General features: G+C 39.6%; 2 protein-coding genes across 2 annotated transcripts in view; one reads left to right on the top strand and one right to left on the bottom strand.

The window, feature by feature from the left end:
- LOC138162605 (protein SLFN14-like) overlaps positions 1 to 6413 on the top strand; it is a 29874-nt gene extending 23461 nt beyond the window's left edge. The window contains exon 6 of the mRNA XM_069089943.1: positions 6281 to 6413. Within this exon, the coding sequence (XP_068946044.1) occupies positions 6281 to 6320 (40 nt within the window). The 3' untranslated portion in view covers positions 6321 to 6413. The remainder of the gene's footprint in view (positions 1 to 6280) is intronic.
- SLFN11 (schlafen family member 11) overlaps positions 4422 to 16786 on the bottom strand; it is a 17524-nt gene continuing 5159 nt past the window's right edge. The window contains exons 2-5 of the mRNA XM_069089944.1: positions 15001 to 16136; positions 11417 to 11545; positions 7933 to 8659; positions 4422 to 7145 (exon numbers count right to left, since the gene is read on the bottom strand). Coding sequence (XP_068946045.1) covers positions 7115 to 7145; positions 7933 to 8659; positions 11417 to 11545; positions 15001 to 16099 — 1986 coding nt within the window. The 5' untranslated portion in view covers positions 16100 to 16136 and the 3' untranslated portion in view covers positions 4422 to 7114. The remainder of the gene's footprint in view (positions 7146 to 7932; positions 8660 to 11416; positions 11546 to 15000; positions 16137 to 16786) is intronic.

Below are 16786 nucleotides of genomic sequence, written 5' to 3'. Positions count from 1 at the left end.
TTAAAAATAATTCTGTTTTTTGCTGTAGTCTAAGGGGTCCTCACCAGTAGCTGAGTAGGGAGATTGGGGTGGGAGGGATAGAAGGAAGTAACAGTTATCCAAAGTATAAACATACATGAATCAGGTACAGTATGGAAAAGTGATTTTATTATCACACAGAAAGGAAATTCTTTAAAAAGAAGAATTATAGAATGATTATAATCCATTGACAAGATATGGGTGCAACAGGGTTGCTCATGTCTATTTTCCATTTCAACTCCAGTGAGTACAACCCTATCAATGCCAAGTGGGCTCCTGGCTTTAGTGATTCCTCTCTCTTCAGCAGATTTCTCCCCTCTCAGCTGGTTCTCTTCTGCCATTATTTCTGCAGTCACTAATTCCAATAGCCAATACCCCACTGCTCAGATAGCCTGATGTGGGGGGAAGATGCCAGCTTCCTTTTGAGACATCAGAATGCCTATGTCAAAAGAAAGGAGACACACAGAAGGAAGACTCATCCCAGAAATTCGATTGTTTAGAAGACCATGTGCTGCTAGGGTGGGGCCTGGGGAGAGGAAGGGCGTCCATCCCCCACTAACCTTATTGAACTCAGACAGTTGACTGCTTATCTTGAGGCAAACAGTAAAGACAGGCCTGATGGACAGATATTGTCCCTTTAGTATATCCATGGAATTCTAGCTCAGTAGTTAAAGTCTTCTCATGGCAGACTGGAAGCAGTCAGAGGATATTTGTATCTGCTGTGAAATAGAAATGGGGGGTATAATCCCTTCATCATGCATCCCTAAGGGAGGTACAACAGTTAAATTCTTCAAAATAAATGTTTCTTATAGTAAAATAATGTCCCATTTCATTCATATATGACAATTTGTTTAGACATTCACCAGTCAGTGGACACCTACTTTTTTTCTCAATGTTTTGCTACTACCAAAAAAAAAGTGCTCCTGAAAATATTTGTTATGTATTTGCAAGGTACTACAGCCAGTACCTATCATATGTGAACATTTCAGCTCTTCAAAGGGGTAGAAAAGGTACATTAATGTATTGTAATGGTGCTTCTTTATTAAAAGAACTTAGTTTCAGTGGTCTTAGAATAGTGGCTTCATCCAGCAGAGGAGAGAAGAGGTTCAGAAAGGGATTGGGCGATATGTGATACAGACTGTTTCCTAACAGAGACCATTGGCATTCTGGCCTGTACTTCATTGTCATGAGTTGTCCCAAGTATTTGCCTACTCATGTAACTCCCCATGGACACCATGTGGTGCATTGGTGGAAGAATGTAACCCAAAGTTATGAGTAGATTATTATATTTTGATTATTCTTGCTCTTACCATATATTGAGTGATATGGTTATTCTTTTGCCTTCTAATTTAATAAATGTTTTGTGTTTAAGAGTCAATGTCTCACTATTCAACAGCAACAAAAAAAATCTGTTGGGAAAACCAGAAAGCAATCTGGCAGAAATTAGTTTAGTTCAATACCTTTTACCATATATCAATAAAGGCACAAAAAGGTCACCTTATAAATTATAGGAGCAAGGAAGACATTTCCTTTCAGATTTTTTTGATAAGGGAACACTTCATAACCAAACAAAGGATAGAGAGGATCACATATTTTGATGACATAAAATTAAAGTTTTTACTAAAACAAGATCAACATAGCTAAAATGAGAAAAGAAATTGGTAACTAAGGAGGAAAAAAAGAAACTGCAACATTATTCTGATGAAAGTCTCATTTCTAAGACATATAAGTAATTGATTTAAATGTATAAGATTTAGGGTAGAGCCAAGATGGTGGAGTAAAGGCAGGGACTCTTTTTTTTTTTTTTTTGCCTTTTGGAGGGCACTTGGGGTTAAGTTACTTGCCAAGGTTACATGGCTATTTTTTTGTGTGTGGGTGTTAAGTGTCTGAGGCAGGAACTGAACTCGGGTCCTCCTAACTCAGGGGCTTTACTCACTGCACCACCTAGCTGCCCCCAAGGCAGGGACTCTTTTGAGCTCTCCCCAAATCCCTCCATATACCTGTAAAAATGAGTCTAAACAAATTCTAAAGCAGCAGAATTCACAAAAAGACAGAGTGAAACAAATTTCTAGCCTAAGACAACCTGGAAGGTCAACAGGAAAGGACTGTTGCACCAGGCTATGAGAAGAGCACAGTATAAGGCAGGCTGCACCAGAATGGACTGGGTCCCAGCAAACCTAGAGCAGTCCTCAGGGGACAGAATCACTGACAGCTGTGGCGGTTTCTAGATTTATCAACCCACAAAGGTCAAAGACAACCTAGAAGGTCAGTAGGAAAAGTCTGTTGGATGTGGGTGAGAGAGGAGCACAGAACAGCCCCAGCTGCAGCACAGCCCTGAGGCAGTGGCAGCAGTAGCCTAGTGGCTGCTTCTGGAACTCTCAGCACACAGACAGTAAGCGGATCAAACAATTGATCAGAAGGAAATTACAGGGGTCTCTTTGCTGGTACTGAGGCAGGACTCTGGTGCTTTGCCCATATTTGGATCTGGGTTGCATTCCTGGGGTAAGGAGGAGCACTGGCATAGCAGAGCTTGTGGAAGCAGTGGAGAAGGAACCATCCTCACAGTTCCAGGGCAGAAAAGAGTGCATGTGGTCACTCATGGACCAGCACACAGGACAGGAGAGGAATAAATAGCTCTCCTTAGATCACATCACCTTGGAAGAACTGAAAATTTATAGGTCCTTAGAAGTATCTCTGAAAATAGCTGCACAAAACCACTGAAGTTTGGGAGAGTACATCCTCCACACTGGAAGCAGAGCCCTACCTTAATGAAGAGATTAAAAAGTCAAGCAATTGACTGGGAAAATAAACAAACAAGAGAAAAAAATCCAGGCTACAGAAATTTACTTTGATGACAAGGAAGATCAAAACATACACTCAGAAGAAGACAACAAAGTCAAAGCTCCTACATCCAAAGCCTCCAAAAAAAATGTGGATTGATCTCAGGCCATGGAAGAGTTTAAAAGGGATTATGAAAGTCAAGTAAGAGAGGTAAAGGAAAACAGGTCAAAAGTGGTCCAAAAAGTCAATGAGGAGAAGAAGTAGCATTGGTCAAATGGAAAAGGAGGTCTAAAAGCTCACTGAAGAAAATAATTTCTTAAAAATTAGAATGGAGCAAATGGAACCTAATGACTCTCTGAGAAATAAAAAATTTAGAAAAAAAAATCAAAAGAATGAAAAAATAGAAGACAATGTGAAATATTTCATTGGAAAAACAACTGACCTGGAAAATAGATCCATGAAATCCAATTTAAATGTATAAGAATAAAAACTATTCCCTGTCTAATATTGTTAAAGGATATTAATATGCAGTTTTCAAAGGAAGAAAACCAAGCTGTCAACAGCCATGTGATAAAAATCACTAATAATTAAAGAAATCTAAATTTAAACAACTCTGAAGTTCTATTTCACACCCATGTGATTGGCAAAGATGATGAAAAAAAGAAAAAGTTATTGGAGGGGCTGAGGGAAAACAGGAACTACTGGTGTTCATGTACAGTTGTTGGAACTACGAATTGGTAAAGCCATTCTAGAAAGCAATTTGGAACTATTTCAAAGTCATACCCATATGCAAATTGTGCAAACCCCTTTGACCCAGTGATACCACTATTAGGTATATACCAAAATATTAAAGAAAGAGGAATGTGTTTTTAAAAATATGTAAAGCTGTTTTTTTTTTTATAATGGCAAAGAAATGGAGAGGAAGGGAATGTCAATCAATTGGGGAATGGCTAAATAAATGATGATATATGAATAAAATGGAACATTATTGCTCTATGTGAAATGATGGAAGGGACGGTTTCAGAGAAACCTGGGAAGACTTGCATGACTGATGCAGAAGAAATTAGTAGAACCAAGAGAACATCTAAACAATAACAATGACCTAAAGACAAAAATCTTTGAAAGACTTGAGAATTCTAATCAACACAACAACCAATCAAGATTACAGAGTAATGATGATGAAGCTTATTATACATCTCCTAATAAAGAAGTGGTGATTGGGGACGGCCAGGTAGCACAGCGAGTAAGAGCACCGGCTCCAGTGTTGAGAAGACCTGGAGATCGAATCCCAGGCTCAGACACTTAGCACCCACCCAGAAACACCTGGCTGTGTAACCTTGAGCAAGTTACTTAACCCCGATTGCTTAGAAAAAAAAAAAAGAAGTGGTGATCGAAGATGTAGAAAAAGACATACATTTTTGGACTTTGCCAATGCAGGGATTTGTTTTGTTTGACTATACCTCTTTATTGTAAGTGCCTGGTTTTGCCTTTTTGTTTTTGTTTTTGGTGGTGGGGTGGGAGGGAAAGAGAATAAATGTTTATTAATTTTTTAAAAATAAATTTGATTCAGAGGTTGCACTGCTTATCATATACCCCAAGGAAGACACTGAAAAAAAAGGCTCTTATTTGCCAAAACATTTAATAATAACATTTTTTTGTGGTAGCAAATAATTGGCAACAAAGTAGATGTCCATGAATTGGGAAATAGCTAAACAAATTGTAGTATTGTACAGTCAGGAATGTAATAGAATATTACCGTGAATTGATACACATGAAATAAAAAATGTGATAATTAGAGGGAAGCATGGAAAGAATTTGATGCCAAGTGAAGTAAGCAGAGCCAGGGAAACATGCACAATAGCTACAACAATGAAAATAGAAAGACCAACAAGAAAAACATTAAAAGTGAACATTGTAAAATCATCGTGACCAAGTTGAGATGAGAAGACACCTTCCTATCAGGGAGTAGATCTGCTCTGCCCTAATTATTCCAATTGTAGGGTGGCATATTGTCCAAGAGAATAGTAAGAGAGGCCCATGCCAGCTGGACTATTAAGAGGTTTTATTAGGGCTAATTAGGTTAATTGGGAGGGTTTACTCATAAGGGGCCAGTTGATCTGGGCAGCTGCGGGACAAAGTAACATCATGAATCCCTGCGCCAACCCCAGGCCAAGTCAGATATATAGGAACAGAATAAAAAAGACATAGTGCCAGGGATGGCCTGGCATCATGTGCAAGTTTCCCCATAGGACAGTTGGAGCTTCTTTTGCTGTTTCCATTTTCTGAGGAGACTCGAGGTCATGATTCCAGGCTCTGGCCACCACTTTACGTTACATGCCCCAAGAAGTCAAGGTTTGCAAATGTACGGAATAATGAAATTGGGACAATGCATACATTAGAACTCTTTTGGTGTGTTGATTTGTTTTTCTGGATTTATATTTCTTCTCTTTATATCTCTTTTCTTCAAACAAAATTCTTCACTGTAGCATGCTCCAGCCTGTTTACCCTCCTCCCAGCTGGTCTCTTGGGGAACCTCAACCATGCAGTTTCAGGAATTCAAGAGGTTAGACCTTGTGTCAGAAACCGTCAATTTGTTCTACAAATAAAACTTAGATTTTTGGAGTATTTTTGTGTTTTTTTCCAAAAGCAAGTAATTTTGGATTCAGAAACATAGAAGACTGTTCCTGGAGAGCTCTAAGAGAGCCAAAGACTAAAATTATAGTTTGACTTTTTTCATTTAGTCTAAGAAGAAGGCAAGGAGAAAAAATACAACTATGGGATATGGTAGGCTTGCCCTTGGAAGTATTTTCAGTATCTGGTATAGTCCTTTAATCCATAAGCTTTCACTCAGTGGTTCACATTCTTCTTGGAGATGGGGATTTTGTGATAATTAAAAATAAGAGCAATCTGAATTTTATCTCTGATCTAAGCAAGGGTGGTGGGTGGAACTAGTAAAAGCAGACACAGGGTAGGGAGGATACAAATGGCGTGGAGTTTCATACACTCATCATGGACAATTTCAGGGGTTGGCAGGGGGCAGGAAATACTGGGAGAGAGTAGCCAACAGGGAGCATTTCCCCTTTATTTCTGTACAGTGTTTTGCAGTTGTATTTCTGTAAGTCCTAATGCCACATTAATTTCACTTGTTGTAGCTGTCTTGAATGGATTATCTCTTTCCATCATCTCCTCTTGGTTTTTATTAATCCTGTATAAAAATGTTGATGACTTTTAAGGATCCCATTTGCATCTTGGCACTCTGTTAAAACCATCAATTGGCCTTGGTTCATTTTGTGAGGTTTTTTTTTCCAAAATTGTATTTTATTTTATTTTTCAATGAGCAAAAATTCACCTTCTCTCCCTAGCACAGAGTAGGCATAGGCATTTAATAAATGTATATTGGCTAACTGACCTTCCACCCCAGCTGAGAGGTGATTTTCTTATGAGTGTTCTTTTTTCTTTTCTTTCCTTTTCTTTTACTCAGGCTTGCTTTTGGCATGTTCCTGTTTATGATGGAATGTTGAGGAACCGAGCTCTACTTGGACTTCTTGCTCCGTCACTACACCTAATTCTATCCTTCTGTATAGATATAGAGGTGTGTGAGTGCTCTCGATGCCAAGCAGACCAAAAGATTAAATGAAATGCATGGAGAGACTGCTACAGGATTGAGCCCAAACACGATGCTCCTTTCCAGCCCTGCAAAACGCCTGATGCTGTCAAGGACAATACAATTGCCTTTTTCATTGGGGTCAGAGCTGATCCTGAGCCCCCTGATTTTTTTAGTTGCTTCTTTTAATGGTTTTTCATAATATTCTATGTCCTTGCATGTGCTGACCAGAATAGCAATATTTTTGGAAGAATAACCCACTCGGATCAGTTTTTTGCACTCTTCTGCCACACAGTTCACAATCTGCTCCCTTGTCAAGTTCTTCCTAATGTTACAGACACCCTGAACCCCTGAAGACCAACAAGCTTCATCCAGCATCTTCAAAGACATTGGGTGGATATTAAATGGAGGATTTGTTTTGATTATTTCCATATTTCGTTTAATAAATTTTGCTATGGGATCTGCATTCCGGATTACTCTGGTGAGCTGTTCTTGAGGGTACTGCTCAGAGAAACTGGGAAGGCCACTAGAATCTGTATGACTAGTCTGATAATAATCTAAGAAGATCCAGAATGTCCCCGGGGAAATCCCCTCTTTCTTAGTGATCTTCCTGGCCTTCTCATACCAGTCACCATCTTCCTCACGGAAATTCTGAGCTTCGTCAATGATAATGTGCTTAACTTCCTTGAAGTAGTGTGACAAGAAATATTTTCAAGTCACAGCTTCACAGATAGCTTTCTCTCTGAAAAATAAAAAGTCAGGAGACAGAGGGATAGGGAGCAAAATCAGCTCTCACCCAGAAACTATCATCCTTCACCTTCCATCTTTTGCTTACTTTGTCCCACATACCTGGCATAAATTCTATGATGTCTACCTATTGATATCCCTCCTTTAAATTACAATTCATTTGGAACAGCTTGATGGCTCAGTGGATGGAGCATCAGCCCTGGAATCAGGAGGATTTGAATTCAAATCTAACCTCAGAAACTTACTAGCAGGTCACCTAACCTCACTTGCTCAACTCCCTCCCACCAAAAAGATGCAATTCAGTTGCCACCCCCTTCCTTCTATCCTACTCATAAGTGTTCCCCCTCCCTTTCCTCCATGCTCAAGCTTTGCCAGAAACCCCTCTGTGACTATGGAACCACTGAGGTCCCGTGGCCATAATGTCCTTAGGAGAACATACACCTCCCACCCTGGCCAGTTCTCTTCCAACAACTTTCCATCTGTGCTAGTGGAAGAAAGGATCTGATGTGGGTATCAGAAATGCACAAGTGGGCCCCCAACACTTCGAATTTCCTAACACTGTCAGATTGGATTCGTTTTAATTCACCTCGTTTCTCTTTCCTGTACTTCTCCACGAGTTATAACATACCCAGAAAACAGACAACAGGAGGGATAAAGGAAGAGAAAAAGGGAGCATAGACAATTTAAAATTGGAGAATCAAGCTCTGAATTACCACAGTCACTCCTTGAGATAGATTTTTTTTTAACCATAGCACACTAGCTCAGGACAGAGAGGGGCTCACCTCATGAAATCCCTCAGGGGTTGATTTTCACAGATATAGAGGATCTCTTCTTTCTCACAGCTGAACACATTCCTGATTTTCTCTATGATCTTCATGGCTATAACTGTCTTCCCTGTTCCAGGGAAGCCATGGACAAACAATTCTGGAGTCTTGTGAAGGTTCTTTGAAACCACATTATATTGTTCAATTGTGAGTAGGTTTAGAACCTCATAGCCAAGCTGGTCACTTAAAAAGGACCGGAAGCTGAGCAAGACTATGACCAGGGACTGGAGCAGGTTTGTCATTTCCTCGTCTGTCACTTTGTAAGATGAAGGGTAAAGAATAGTCTTGCCAGAGCTCCTGGGGACCTCTATATCACCTCCAGAGTTCAGGATCAAAACCTTGGGAATAATACATATTCTCCCAGTGTAACCGCCAGTGTTCACCAACTTTTGCTTTAGCATAAAGGCGGTGGGGTTGGAATAATCCTCTCCACAAGGAAGTGGCTCCCTGAGGACTGTATATAAAATCGGCAAGCTGTTAGGGGTTATAAGAAGAGCGTCACAAAGGACTCTCTGATTCTCCTGTAAGCCAATATCAACTGCCCAGCTTCTAGAAAATATCAGTATTCCTTGGGAACACTGTTCTTCATACATTTGTTTATTTATCAGCTCTTCCAGTCCTTCATGTTCTGAGAACAGCTCCTGGCAGAGGGAATCTGGATTGTATCTTATTTCATCTGACGGTACTAGACATGGAAACAATGAGAATAAGTTAGAAAACCACTCAAGCGTTTCAAGAGAAATATCGACATTGGAATCTTTCTTCCTCGATGTGTACGGTGACGTGAACTGTATGAGTAGTATCACCCTTCCTTCACATTGCTCTTTAGCTAAGTATATATCTAGACATCTGGAAGGGACCACTGAGGCCATTTCATCCAATGCCCTCATTTTATAGATGAGGAACTGAGGCCTGGAGAGATTGAGGAATTTGTACAAGATCACCTAAGCAAAAAGAAAAGCCAGTATCTGAACCTACAATTCCTAATACGGTACTCTCATGATTGTACCACTTTTGGCACTGTACAATCTCTAGCAATTGGAGAATGTGGTGGGGATAGCATTCAGTGACCCTCTACCACCTGGAGTGATCCATTCCACTTTTGGGTGGGATGGCTTAGGCTGCCATTTTAAATTATATCTGAGGAAAAGGTCAAAGTGTGTAAAGTTCTTTAAAACTGAAAAGCTATAAGCTATATTGAGGTAGGGCTGTGCAGTGGGAAGAGCCCTGGGACTGGAATTAGATGACTTAGGTTTGAGTCCTAACTTGGCCAATGGCCATGGGAAAACCATTTAGCCATTCTGGGTCTCAGTTTGTCCATAAAATGGTGGTGTGATAGGAAGAAAAATAGATGCTATGTGGTAGGCACTGTGCTAAGCACTTTTACAAATAATATCTTATTTAATCTTCCCAACAACCCTTAGAGGTAGGTGCTATTATCATTCCCATTTTATAGGAATGATAGGAGGTAATGAGGGAGACAAAGGTTAAATGACTTGCCTAGGGCCACACAACTTGGGAGTATCTGAGGCCAGATTTTAACTGGGGTCTTCCTGGCTCCCGATCTAGCACTCTATCCACCACACCACCTACTTGCCCTTAGAGACTTCTATCTGCTTCAGTTTCTACATCTGTAAAATGGGGATAACATAACATCTTACAAGGTTATTGTGAGGATAATATAATATTTGTGAAATGCTTTGCAAATCTTAAAGTAATCTATAAAGCCTAGTTATCATCATCATTATTATTGCTACTGTTATCAGGAACAATCGTTTTTCAGCAGATGTTTTTGTGAAATCACACTCAAATGGGGATTTAAAATATACTTTCAATGTATCATGATTTCACAGGCACGCAAACAGAATACAATTTCTCCATACATTAGTAGACTCAATTTCTTGCAATATTTTTAAAAAGTTAGAACCTGGTTAATAAGTCTCTCCACATTTAGCTAGGCTGGTCATTGGCTTATAGAGTCATGAAACCCATACTCAAAACTTTCCATTTGGGTTGGAACTACCAGAATGAGTGCTGGTTCATCCTTTCTTTGCCAGCCCAGGATCACCTTCATGCCAGGATTATCTATCAGAGCAGGATGTCATGTGAGTAAAGGACGAAGGAATTATAATAGATACCATTATTTCAACAGGAATATTTTAAAAACATAGAATTTTATAGGAACATATCAACAAATAAGTTCTGTTTAAATATACCTTTTTAAGGAACACATTCAACTGGGTAATGCAGAATCCAGCCATGTTCTTTTCTTCCCCACTCTATCTGTGAAGGTTGGTAAAAGGCTAACATTTGAGAAAATGCCAACTGAGACAAAGTGTCTGATAAATTTGTGAGATTTCCAGTTTATAGGAGGAAGTTGGGGACATTCTGGATTGAAGATCTATGAAAAAAACACCTTCAGGAAAGGCAATGACTACAACCTCTGAAAAAGCTGTAGAAGACAGAATAATGCATTGGAAAGGACAACTGGCCTCCCTGCTAGCACAAATGTCCATTAGTGTATTATTGTGGCAATAGAAGAAAAGAACAATCCACATATTTATAAATTAGGGGATTATTTACACTTCTAGTGTCAAGGCTATTTATTTGCTTGCTTTGAGCAAAATGTCTGTCTCAACCAGGGGTTCTAACCCATTTTTCTGTGTCCTGGACCTCTTCAAAAGACTGTTGAAGTCTAAGAAGGATCCTTTTAAAATGCAGCTAGGCCAGAGAGGAGAAACAGTGGGATGTGACACTTACTAGTTGTGTGACCCCAGGTAAGTCACCTAACCTCTTTTGCCTCAGTTTCGTCATGTGTAAAATGGGGACAGCACCATAACAACACAGGGTTTTTTGAGGATCAAATGAGATAATAATTGTAAAGCTTTTGGCACATGGTAAGCACTATAAGTGTTAGCTATTTGCTATCATTATAAAATGCATAAATGAGGCACATAAGATTACAAAGAAAAACCATTATGTTATATTGAAATAAAAATGTACTCTTTTGTCATTCAAATTCATAAAACACCTGAAAAAGGATCTCTGGTCTAGAAAAAAAAAGTACCCACTAGTAAAGAAAAAAAAATATATTTGAATTTCCACAAATTAAGTTTGCAGCTTAAGTTGCAACTTAACATCTCACAGTGGAGATTGGTCAGTAAAACTCTTATGGGATGAGAGCAACACTCAAGAGAGCAAATTTCTTTTAAATAATGATGTCCCATAAGAGCAGCATCAAGAGAAACTGGATTAGTTAATTTGGTTGCTACCCTTATTTTGTGTGAGCAGCCATGTTTTATATAGCTACCATATACATTACATATGGTCAGAATCAATGGTCACAGTGGGTTCATTTCAGTGACATTTGTCTCCAAATGCACTGAACATCTTGATCAACTCCAGAAGGAGAATTTGAGGTCTTTAAGCTTGGGCCAGTTACCTGGGAACAAACGTTTCTGAAGCTCCTCCTTATGTTCCAAGTTCTTCTTGCAATATACTGGTCTGCTGAGGGGAGGGCAATTGTTCAGGTCCAACTGAGAGTCAAAGTCTTTAGCCAGCTGTGAAAGATCTTAACAAAGACAAAAAAAAAACCCAACAACCAACCTGTTAGCCTCCTCTTGTCCCTTCCTCAATGAATAACAGAATATCAGGGTTAGAAGCCACCTCAGACCTAACACATCTGGAACAAGAGTCCACCTTACAACATACCTTCCATGTGGTCAATCAGCTTTTTCTGGAAGACTTTAAGTTGACAAGAATATAATCCTGGGACAACCCATTAAACTTCAGAATAGTTCTAGTTCTGAAGTTTTTCCTTAGGTCAAGCAGAAATTGATTCTGTAGCTTCCACCAATTTATCTGACTCCTGCCCCCCTGAGCTAAGCAGAAGGAAGTCAATTCATCAGCTCCCATGATTCAATTATCTATGTTGTTTCCCAAATCTACTTATCCAGTCCTAACCTTTCTGCTGCTGTCCAGTTTCATGTCTCTACCTACCTATTGGGGATCTTGAACTGGATATCTTAAAGAGAACTTAAACCCAACAGGCCCAAAACCGAACTCTTTATCTCTCCCCCCCCACCCCCACGCCATTTCCTCTTCCCAATTTCCCCATTACTGTTGAGGGTGCGGCCATCGCTGGTCATCTTGACTTTTTGTCTTGCCTCTAGACTTTGATGACTCTGCCTCGCTTAAATCTAATTTGTGTGCAAGACAAGACATCACCTCCATGAGGATGTTGGTCCCCTTTGAGAACAAAGGACAGACAATATAAAGGGTACCACAATCCTAATCACACTTCACAATTCATGATCTCTTGACCCCATATTCTGTCTGTTGCCAAAGCCTGTGGATCCAACCTTTGTAATATCTCTCTTACATGCCTCCTTCTCTCCTCTGACATTGCCACTACCCCAGTGCACGCCCTCATCATGTCACACTTGGACTACTGAAATAGACTGCTGGTGGATCTGCCTGCCTCAAGTCTCTCCCCACTCCAGTCCATTCTTCACTCTGCTGCCAAAATCAGCTTCCTCCCATGCAGCTATGACCATGTCACCCCACCTGTCTCCCATTCAATAAACTCTAGTGACTCCTTATCATCTCCAGGATTAAATATAAAGTCCAATGTTCAAAACCTTTCACAATCTGGTTGCCTCTTACCTTTCCAGTCTTCTTACACTTTATATTCCACCACATATTTTTCAATCCAGTGACAGTCTTTTTTTTTTCTTTTTGCCTTTTGGAGGGCAATTGGGGTTAAGTAACTTACCCAAGGTCACACGGCTAGTTTTTTTTGTGTGTGTATTTAAGTGTCTGAAGCTGGATCGAAACTCAGGTCCTTGAGACTCCAGGGCTGGCTCTCTACTCACTGCTGCCACCTAACTGCCCCTTCCTTACTGTTTCTTGAACAAGAAAATTCTTCTCTACTTCGTGCATTTTCACTGGTTGTCCCCCATGCTTGTGTCTCTCTAGCTCCTCCTCTCTACCTCCTAGCTTCCTTCAAATCCCACCTAAAACCCTACCTCCAACAGTAAGCCTTTCCTATGCCCCTTAATTCGAGTGCCTTTCTTCTATTAATTATTCCCACTTAATTCTGGTTATAAGATTAGACCTAAAGGTCTTGAGACCACCATGACAGTTTCTCCTTACAGAAAGCTATAAGCTTATGGAATATACTCAGAAAATTTGAAGATTAATGCATCTGTGCCCCCCAAATAATATTTTGTCTACCACCAGCTTGTTTTTCTCCCTGATGACAAACCCCTAAAATAGAATTTTGCCATGACTACTAATAAGAAACTTGGTGAGCTCCAGGGAAACCATCCATAATCATAGTTTAAGAACTGTACCCTCAGATGGGCACTTTGGAGAACATCATCTCCTCCAGAAGGAGCAGCCCCCCCCTGCTGGAGCACCCCTTTCCTGATGAATGGATCCATGTCTCTGTGCTCTCCAAACACAACACTGCCCTTACATGAGTTATACTCTGTTACTGTGTATACCTCAGTTGTATGGAGGTCCCCTTTTCCTTTTTCCCCCTCCTTTTCTTCCTCATTGCTTCCAATAAAACTCTGCATTGAATTGACTCCCATTGTTATACATGTAATTCTCAGCACCCAAACTCACTAAGGGATTGTTTCCCCCAACATCTCTGGCTGGCTCACAAGCCTTTCCTTAAACATAAACTGGATATTGGGAAAAGGTCATAACCTATTGAAGGCTGGACTTAAACCCGAGTTAAAGTCCTGTCCCAGATATTTACTAGCTCATGACCTTGGACAAATTATCTAACATCTCTCGGACTCAGTATTGTCATCTGTAAAATGGGGATAACAGCAGTAACTACTTCCAAGGGTGGTTACGAGGATCAAATGAGAAAACAAGTAAAGCTCGAACCTTTAAAAATGTTATGTAACACCTAGTTATTATTATTCTTACCTGCTAACTGGATTAACCTTTATTTCTCTCCTTACTATTTCTTTGGCTCTGCCAAAAGACATTCTGCTAATGAACAGCTTACTATAATTGGGTTCCTCTCATAGGACATCCAGATATCTTAATTGAGAAATGGAATTGTATCTGAATCATTTATATTTTGGTCCTAAAGTTTCAGTGAGATTTTTAAGCCCACACCATATCAATTATTTACTTAATATACTTTAATTTAATAATATTTACTTAATAAAGGAAGCTGCTTTATCCTTTCAATTGATAATACTTAAATTCATTGTTAAATGTATTAAAATCCAAATATCAGAGAGGCAGCTAGATGGCACAGTGGATAGAGCACTGGCCCTGGAGTCAGGAGGACCTGAGTTTAAATCTGACCTCAGACACTTACTGTGTGACCCTGAGCAAGTCACTTAATCCTGATTGCCTCAATTTAAAAAAAAAATCCAAATGTCAGAAATCAGAAAGCAGGGATTGCCAGTCCTCTGATCATAGCCTTCTTGTTTATAATGACCCTGCTCTGAGTGTGAACTAAGACATCAAATCTGATTTCAGAAACTTGACTCCTCAGGGAGAATCCTAACTTCAAGAAGAATATATAAAAAGAACCAGAACTCTTCCACCCAGGTTCAAGGTTGTTCTTGGTTATAAAAGAACAGAGTACAAACTGGAGCCCCCACACTGCACACCTTCAAGATGGATATTTGTAAATGATCTCTGAGCCAGCTGGGTGGCAGAGCGTATACAGGGCAAATCTGGAGTGGAAAAAGACCTGAATTCAAATCCTACCTCGGACATTTACTTAGTATTCACTTAACTATTCTCAGCCTCAGTTTCCTAGAAGTTGGGGATAATAGTAGCATCTACATAGTAGGGTTATTGTAGGACTCAAATAAGATGATATTTGTAAAGTGCTTTGTAAACCTTAAAGTGAAATGTAAAGGTAAGTTACTAATTTTACTATTTCTGTTCATAGCCCAAGTACAAAAGATAGAAAGAGACAGTGGAGAACCATAGAGGTAACCTGAAAAGGCAGTGAATAGGAAGAAGGTACCCTTTTTTTTTTCTTACCTGAGTCAGCATCCAGCATCATGTCCATCCATTCATCAGTTGATAATCTCTCTATATTCCCATCCTTCACAATCCATGAAATGGGCCTTTCTGAGAATACCGCACAACAAAATGGTTCCACTTTGACCACAAAGACATAACCACAGGGCTCTCCACTGTCATTTACATCCAGAACTTTGATTGTATAGCTTATTGAATCCCTATGGCAGCAGAAGTGGACAACAAGCAAGTCGGCTATCTTTTCTTTTATTACTCTTACTATTTTTCTCAACAAGTCAGGGGTCACATTTTCTTTTGAGGCTCCCTTAACTTTCCGAGTGCCATCTTCCACACCTAGAAAGAGGTATCCTCCTTCTGTGTTGGCAAACGCTGAGACGTACTTCGGTATTATGTCTTTTACATACTCGGCAATGTTTTTGGTTGAGAACTGTTTAAATTCTACTAACGCCGATTCAGGAAATGGTAGTACTTCCCCTCTTTCAAGGCAGGCTCTTTGGAATATCAGGGCAGCAGGGTCCCTCTCCTCAATGTTAGGATTCATAGTCTTTAATACTTTTTTAGGGGGAGGGCTTTCTACTCTGATCACACCTCTCTCTCTTTTTTTATTTTCTCTATTTTTTATTTTATTTTTCAAGAAGTTAACGACTCTACTTGGGTTCATTTTTGAAGTACTCGTGTTACTCCTTTCATACAAAACCACACTTTGACTACAAATACGGGGTATGGTAGAACTATTCTTAGGGGAAACTCCACTGCTCCAAGATTTAACAAAAATGAAATAATATTCCCCTTGTGATAGTGTAGCAAAATAGGTTTGAAAAAGGAAAGGATCAATAAAGTTCCTTAAGGATTTTTCTAAATCTTGTCCCATCTCCATGTTCTCCCAAGGGTCACATTTATTGGCCATTTCCATGTAGATCACTCCTCCTCCAGAGTTCAACAAAGCACATGCAGCCATGATGATTTTTTTCCTTTCTTGCTCTCTCTGAGAGTCTGTCAACTTTTTCCTATTTTTTTCACCAAGGGTGACTTTTCCTACATTAATAACCAAGTCCGAATATGATGGTTCCACACGCAAATGATAATCAATTGTATCCATGTTCTTTCTCTAGGAGAAACAGTTAAACCAAGGTCACCTGTTGAATAGCAAGCATACAGATTACACAGTGAATACAGTGATTATCTGACCTAGAGTCTTTTACTCTAAGGAGACAGGGGACATGTCTGTTCTCTGCTATTTCTTACCATGTAAGTGTCTTGGCCAAAGAGCCTGATTCCCTGCTTTCCTTCCTTTGCTTCCCTCCTTTCCAGAACAAAAGTAGCCAGTTAAGCAATAAGCCTTTATCAAGCACTTACAAAATGCTGTTCTTAATCAGGGATACAAAAAAAGACAAAAACAATGCCTGTCCTCAGGGAGCTCACAGTCTGATTGTGGAGACAACATGCACACAACTATGTACAAAAGAAAATGTATACAGGATAAATTGGAGATCATCTCAAAGTGAAGACACTAAGATTGAGGAGGACTAGAAAAGGCTGTTTTTTTAATATAATATTTAATTTCCTCTCCATTATATGTCAAAATGATTTTTTAACATTTGTTTTTTTAAAACAAGGTTTAGTTCCAAATTCTATCCCTCCCTCCCTTCCTTAAGGCCCTTCCCCTACCCTGAGATGGTAAGCAATCTGATATAGGTTGTTCATGTGCAATCATGTAAAACGTTTCCATATTGGTCATTGGGAGAAAAAGAAAGAAAGAAAGAAAGAAAGAAAGAAAGAAAGAAAG

The sequence above is a fragment of the Petaurus breviceps genome, unplaced genomic scaffold, assembly GCF_028583685.1.
Source record: "Petaurus breviceps papuanus isolate PSGF00001 unplaced genomic scaffold, PetGlider_PUasm1.0 186, whole genome shotgun sequence".
Lineage (NCBI taxonomy): Eukaryota > Metazoa > Chordata > Mammalia > Diprotodontia > Petauridae > Petaurus > Petaurus breviceps.
This window is presented reverse-complemented; position numbering and strand designations above follow the sequence as displayed.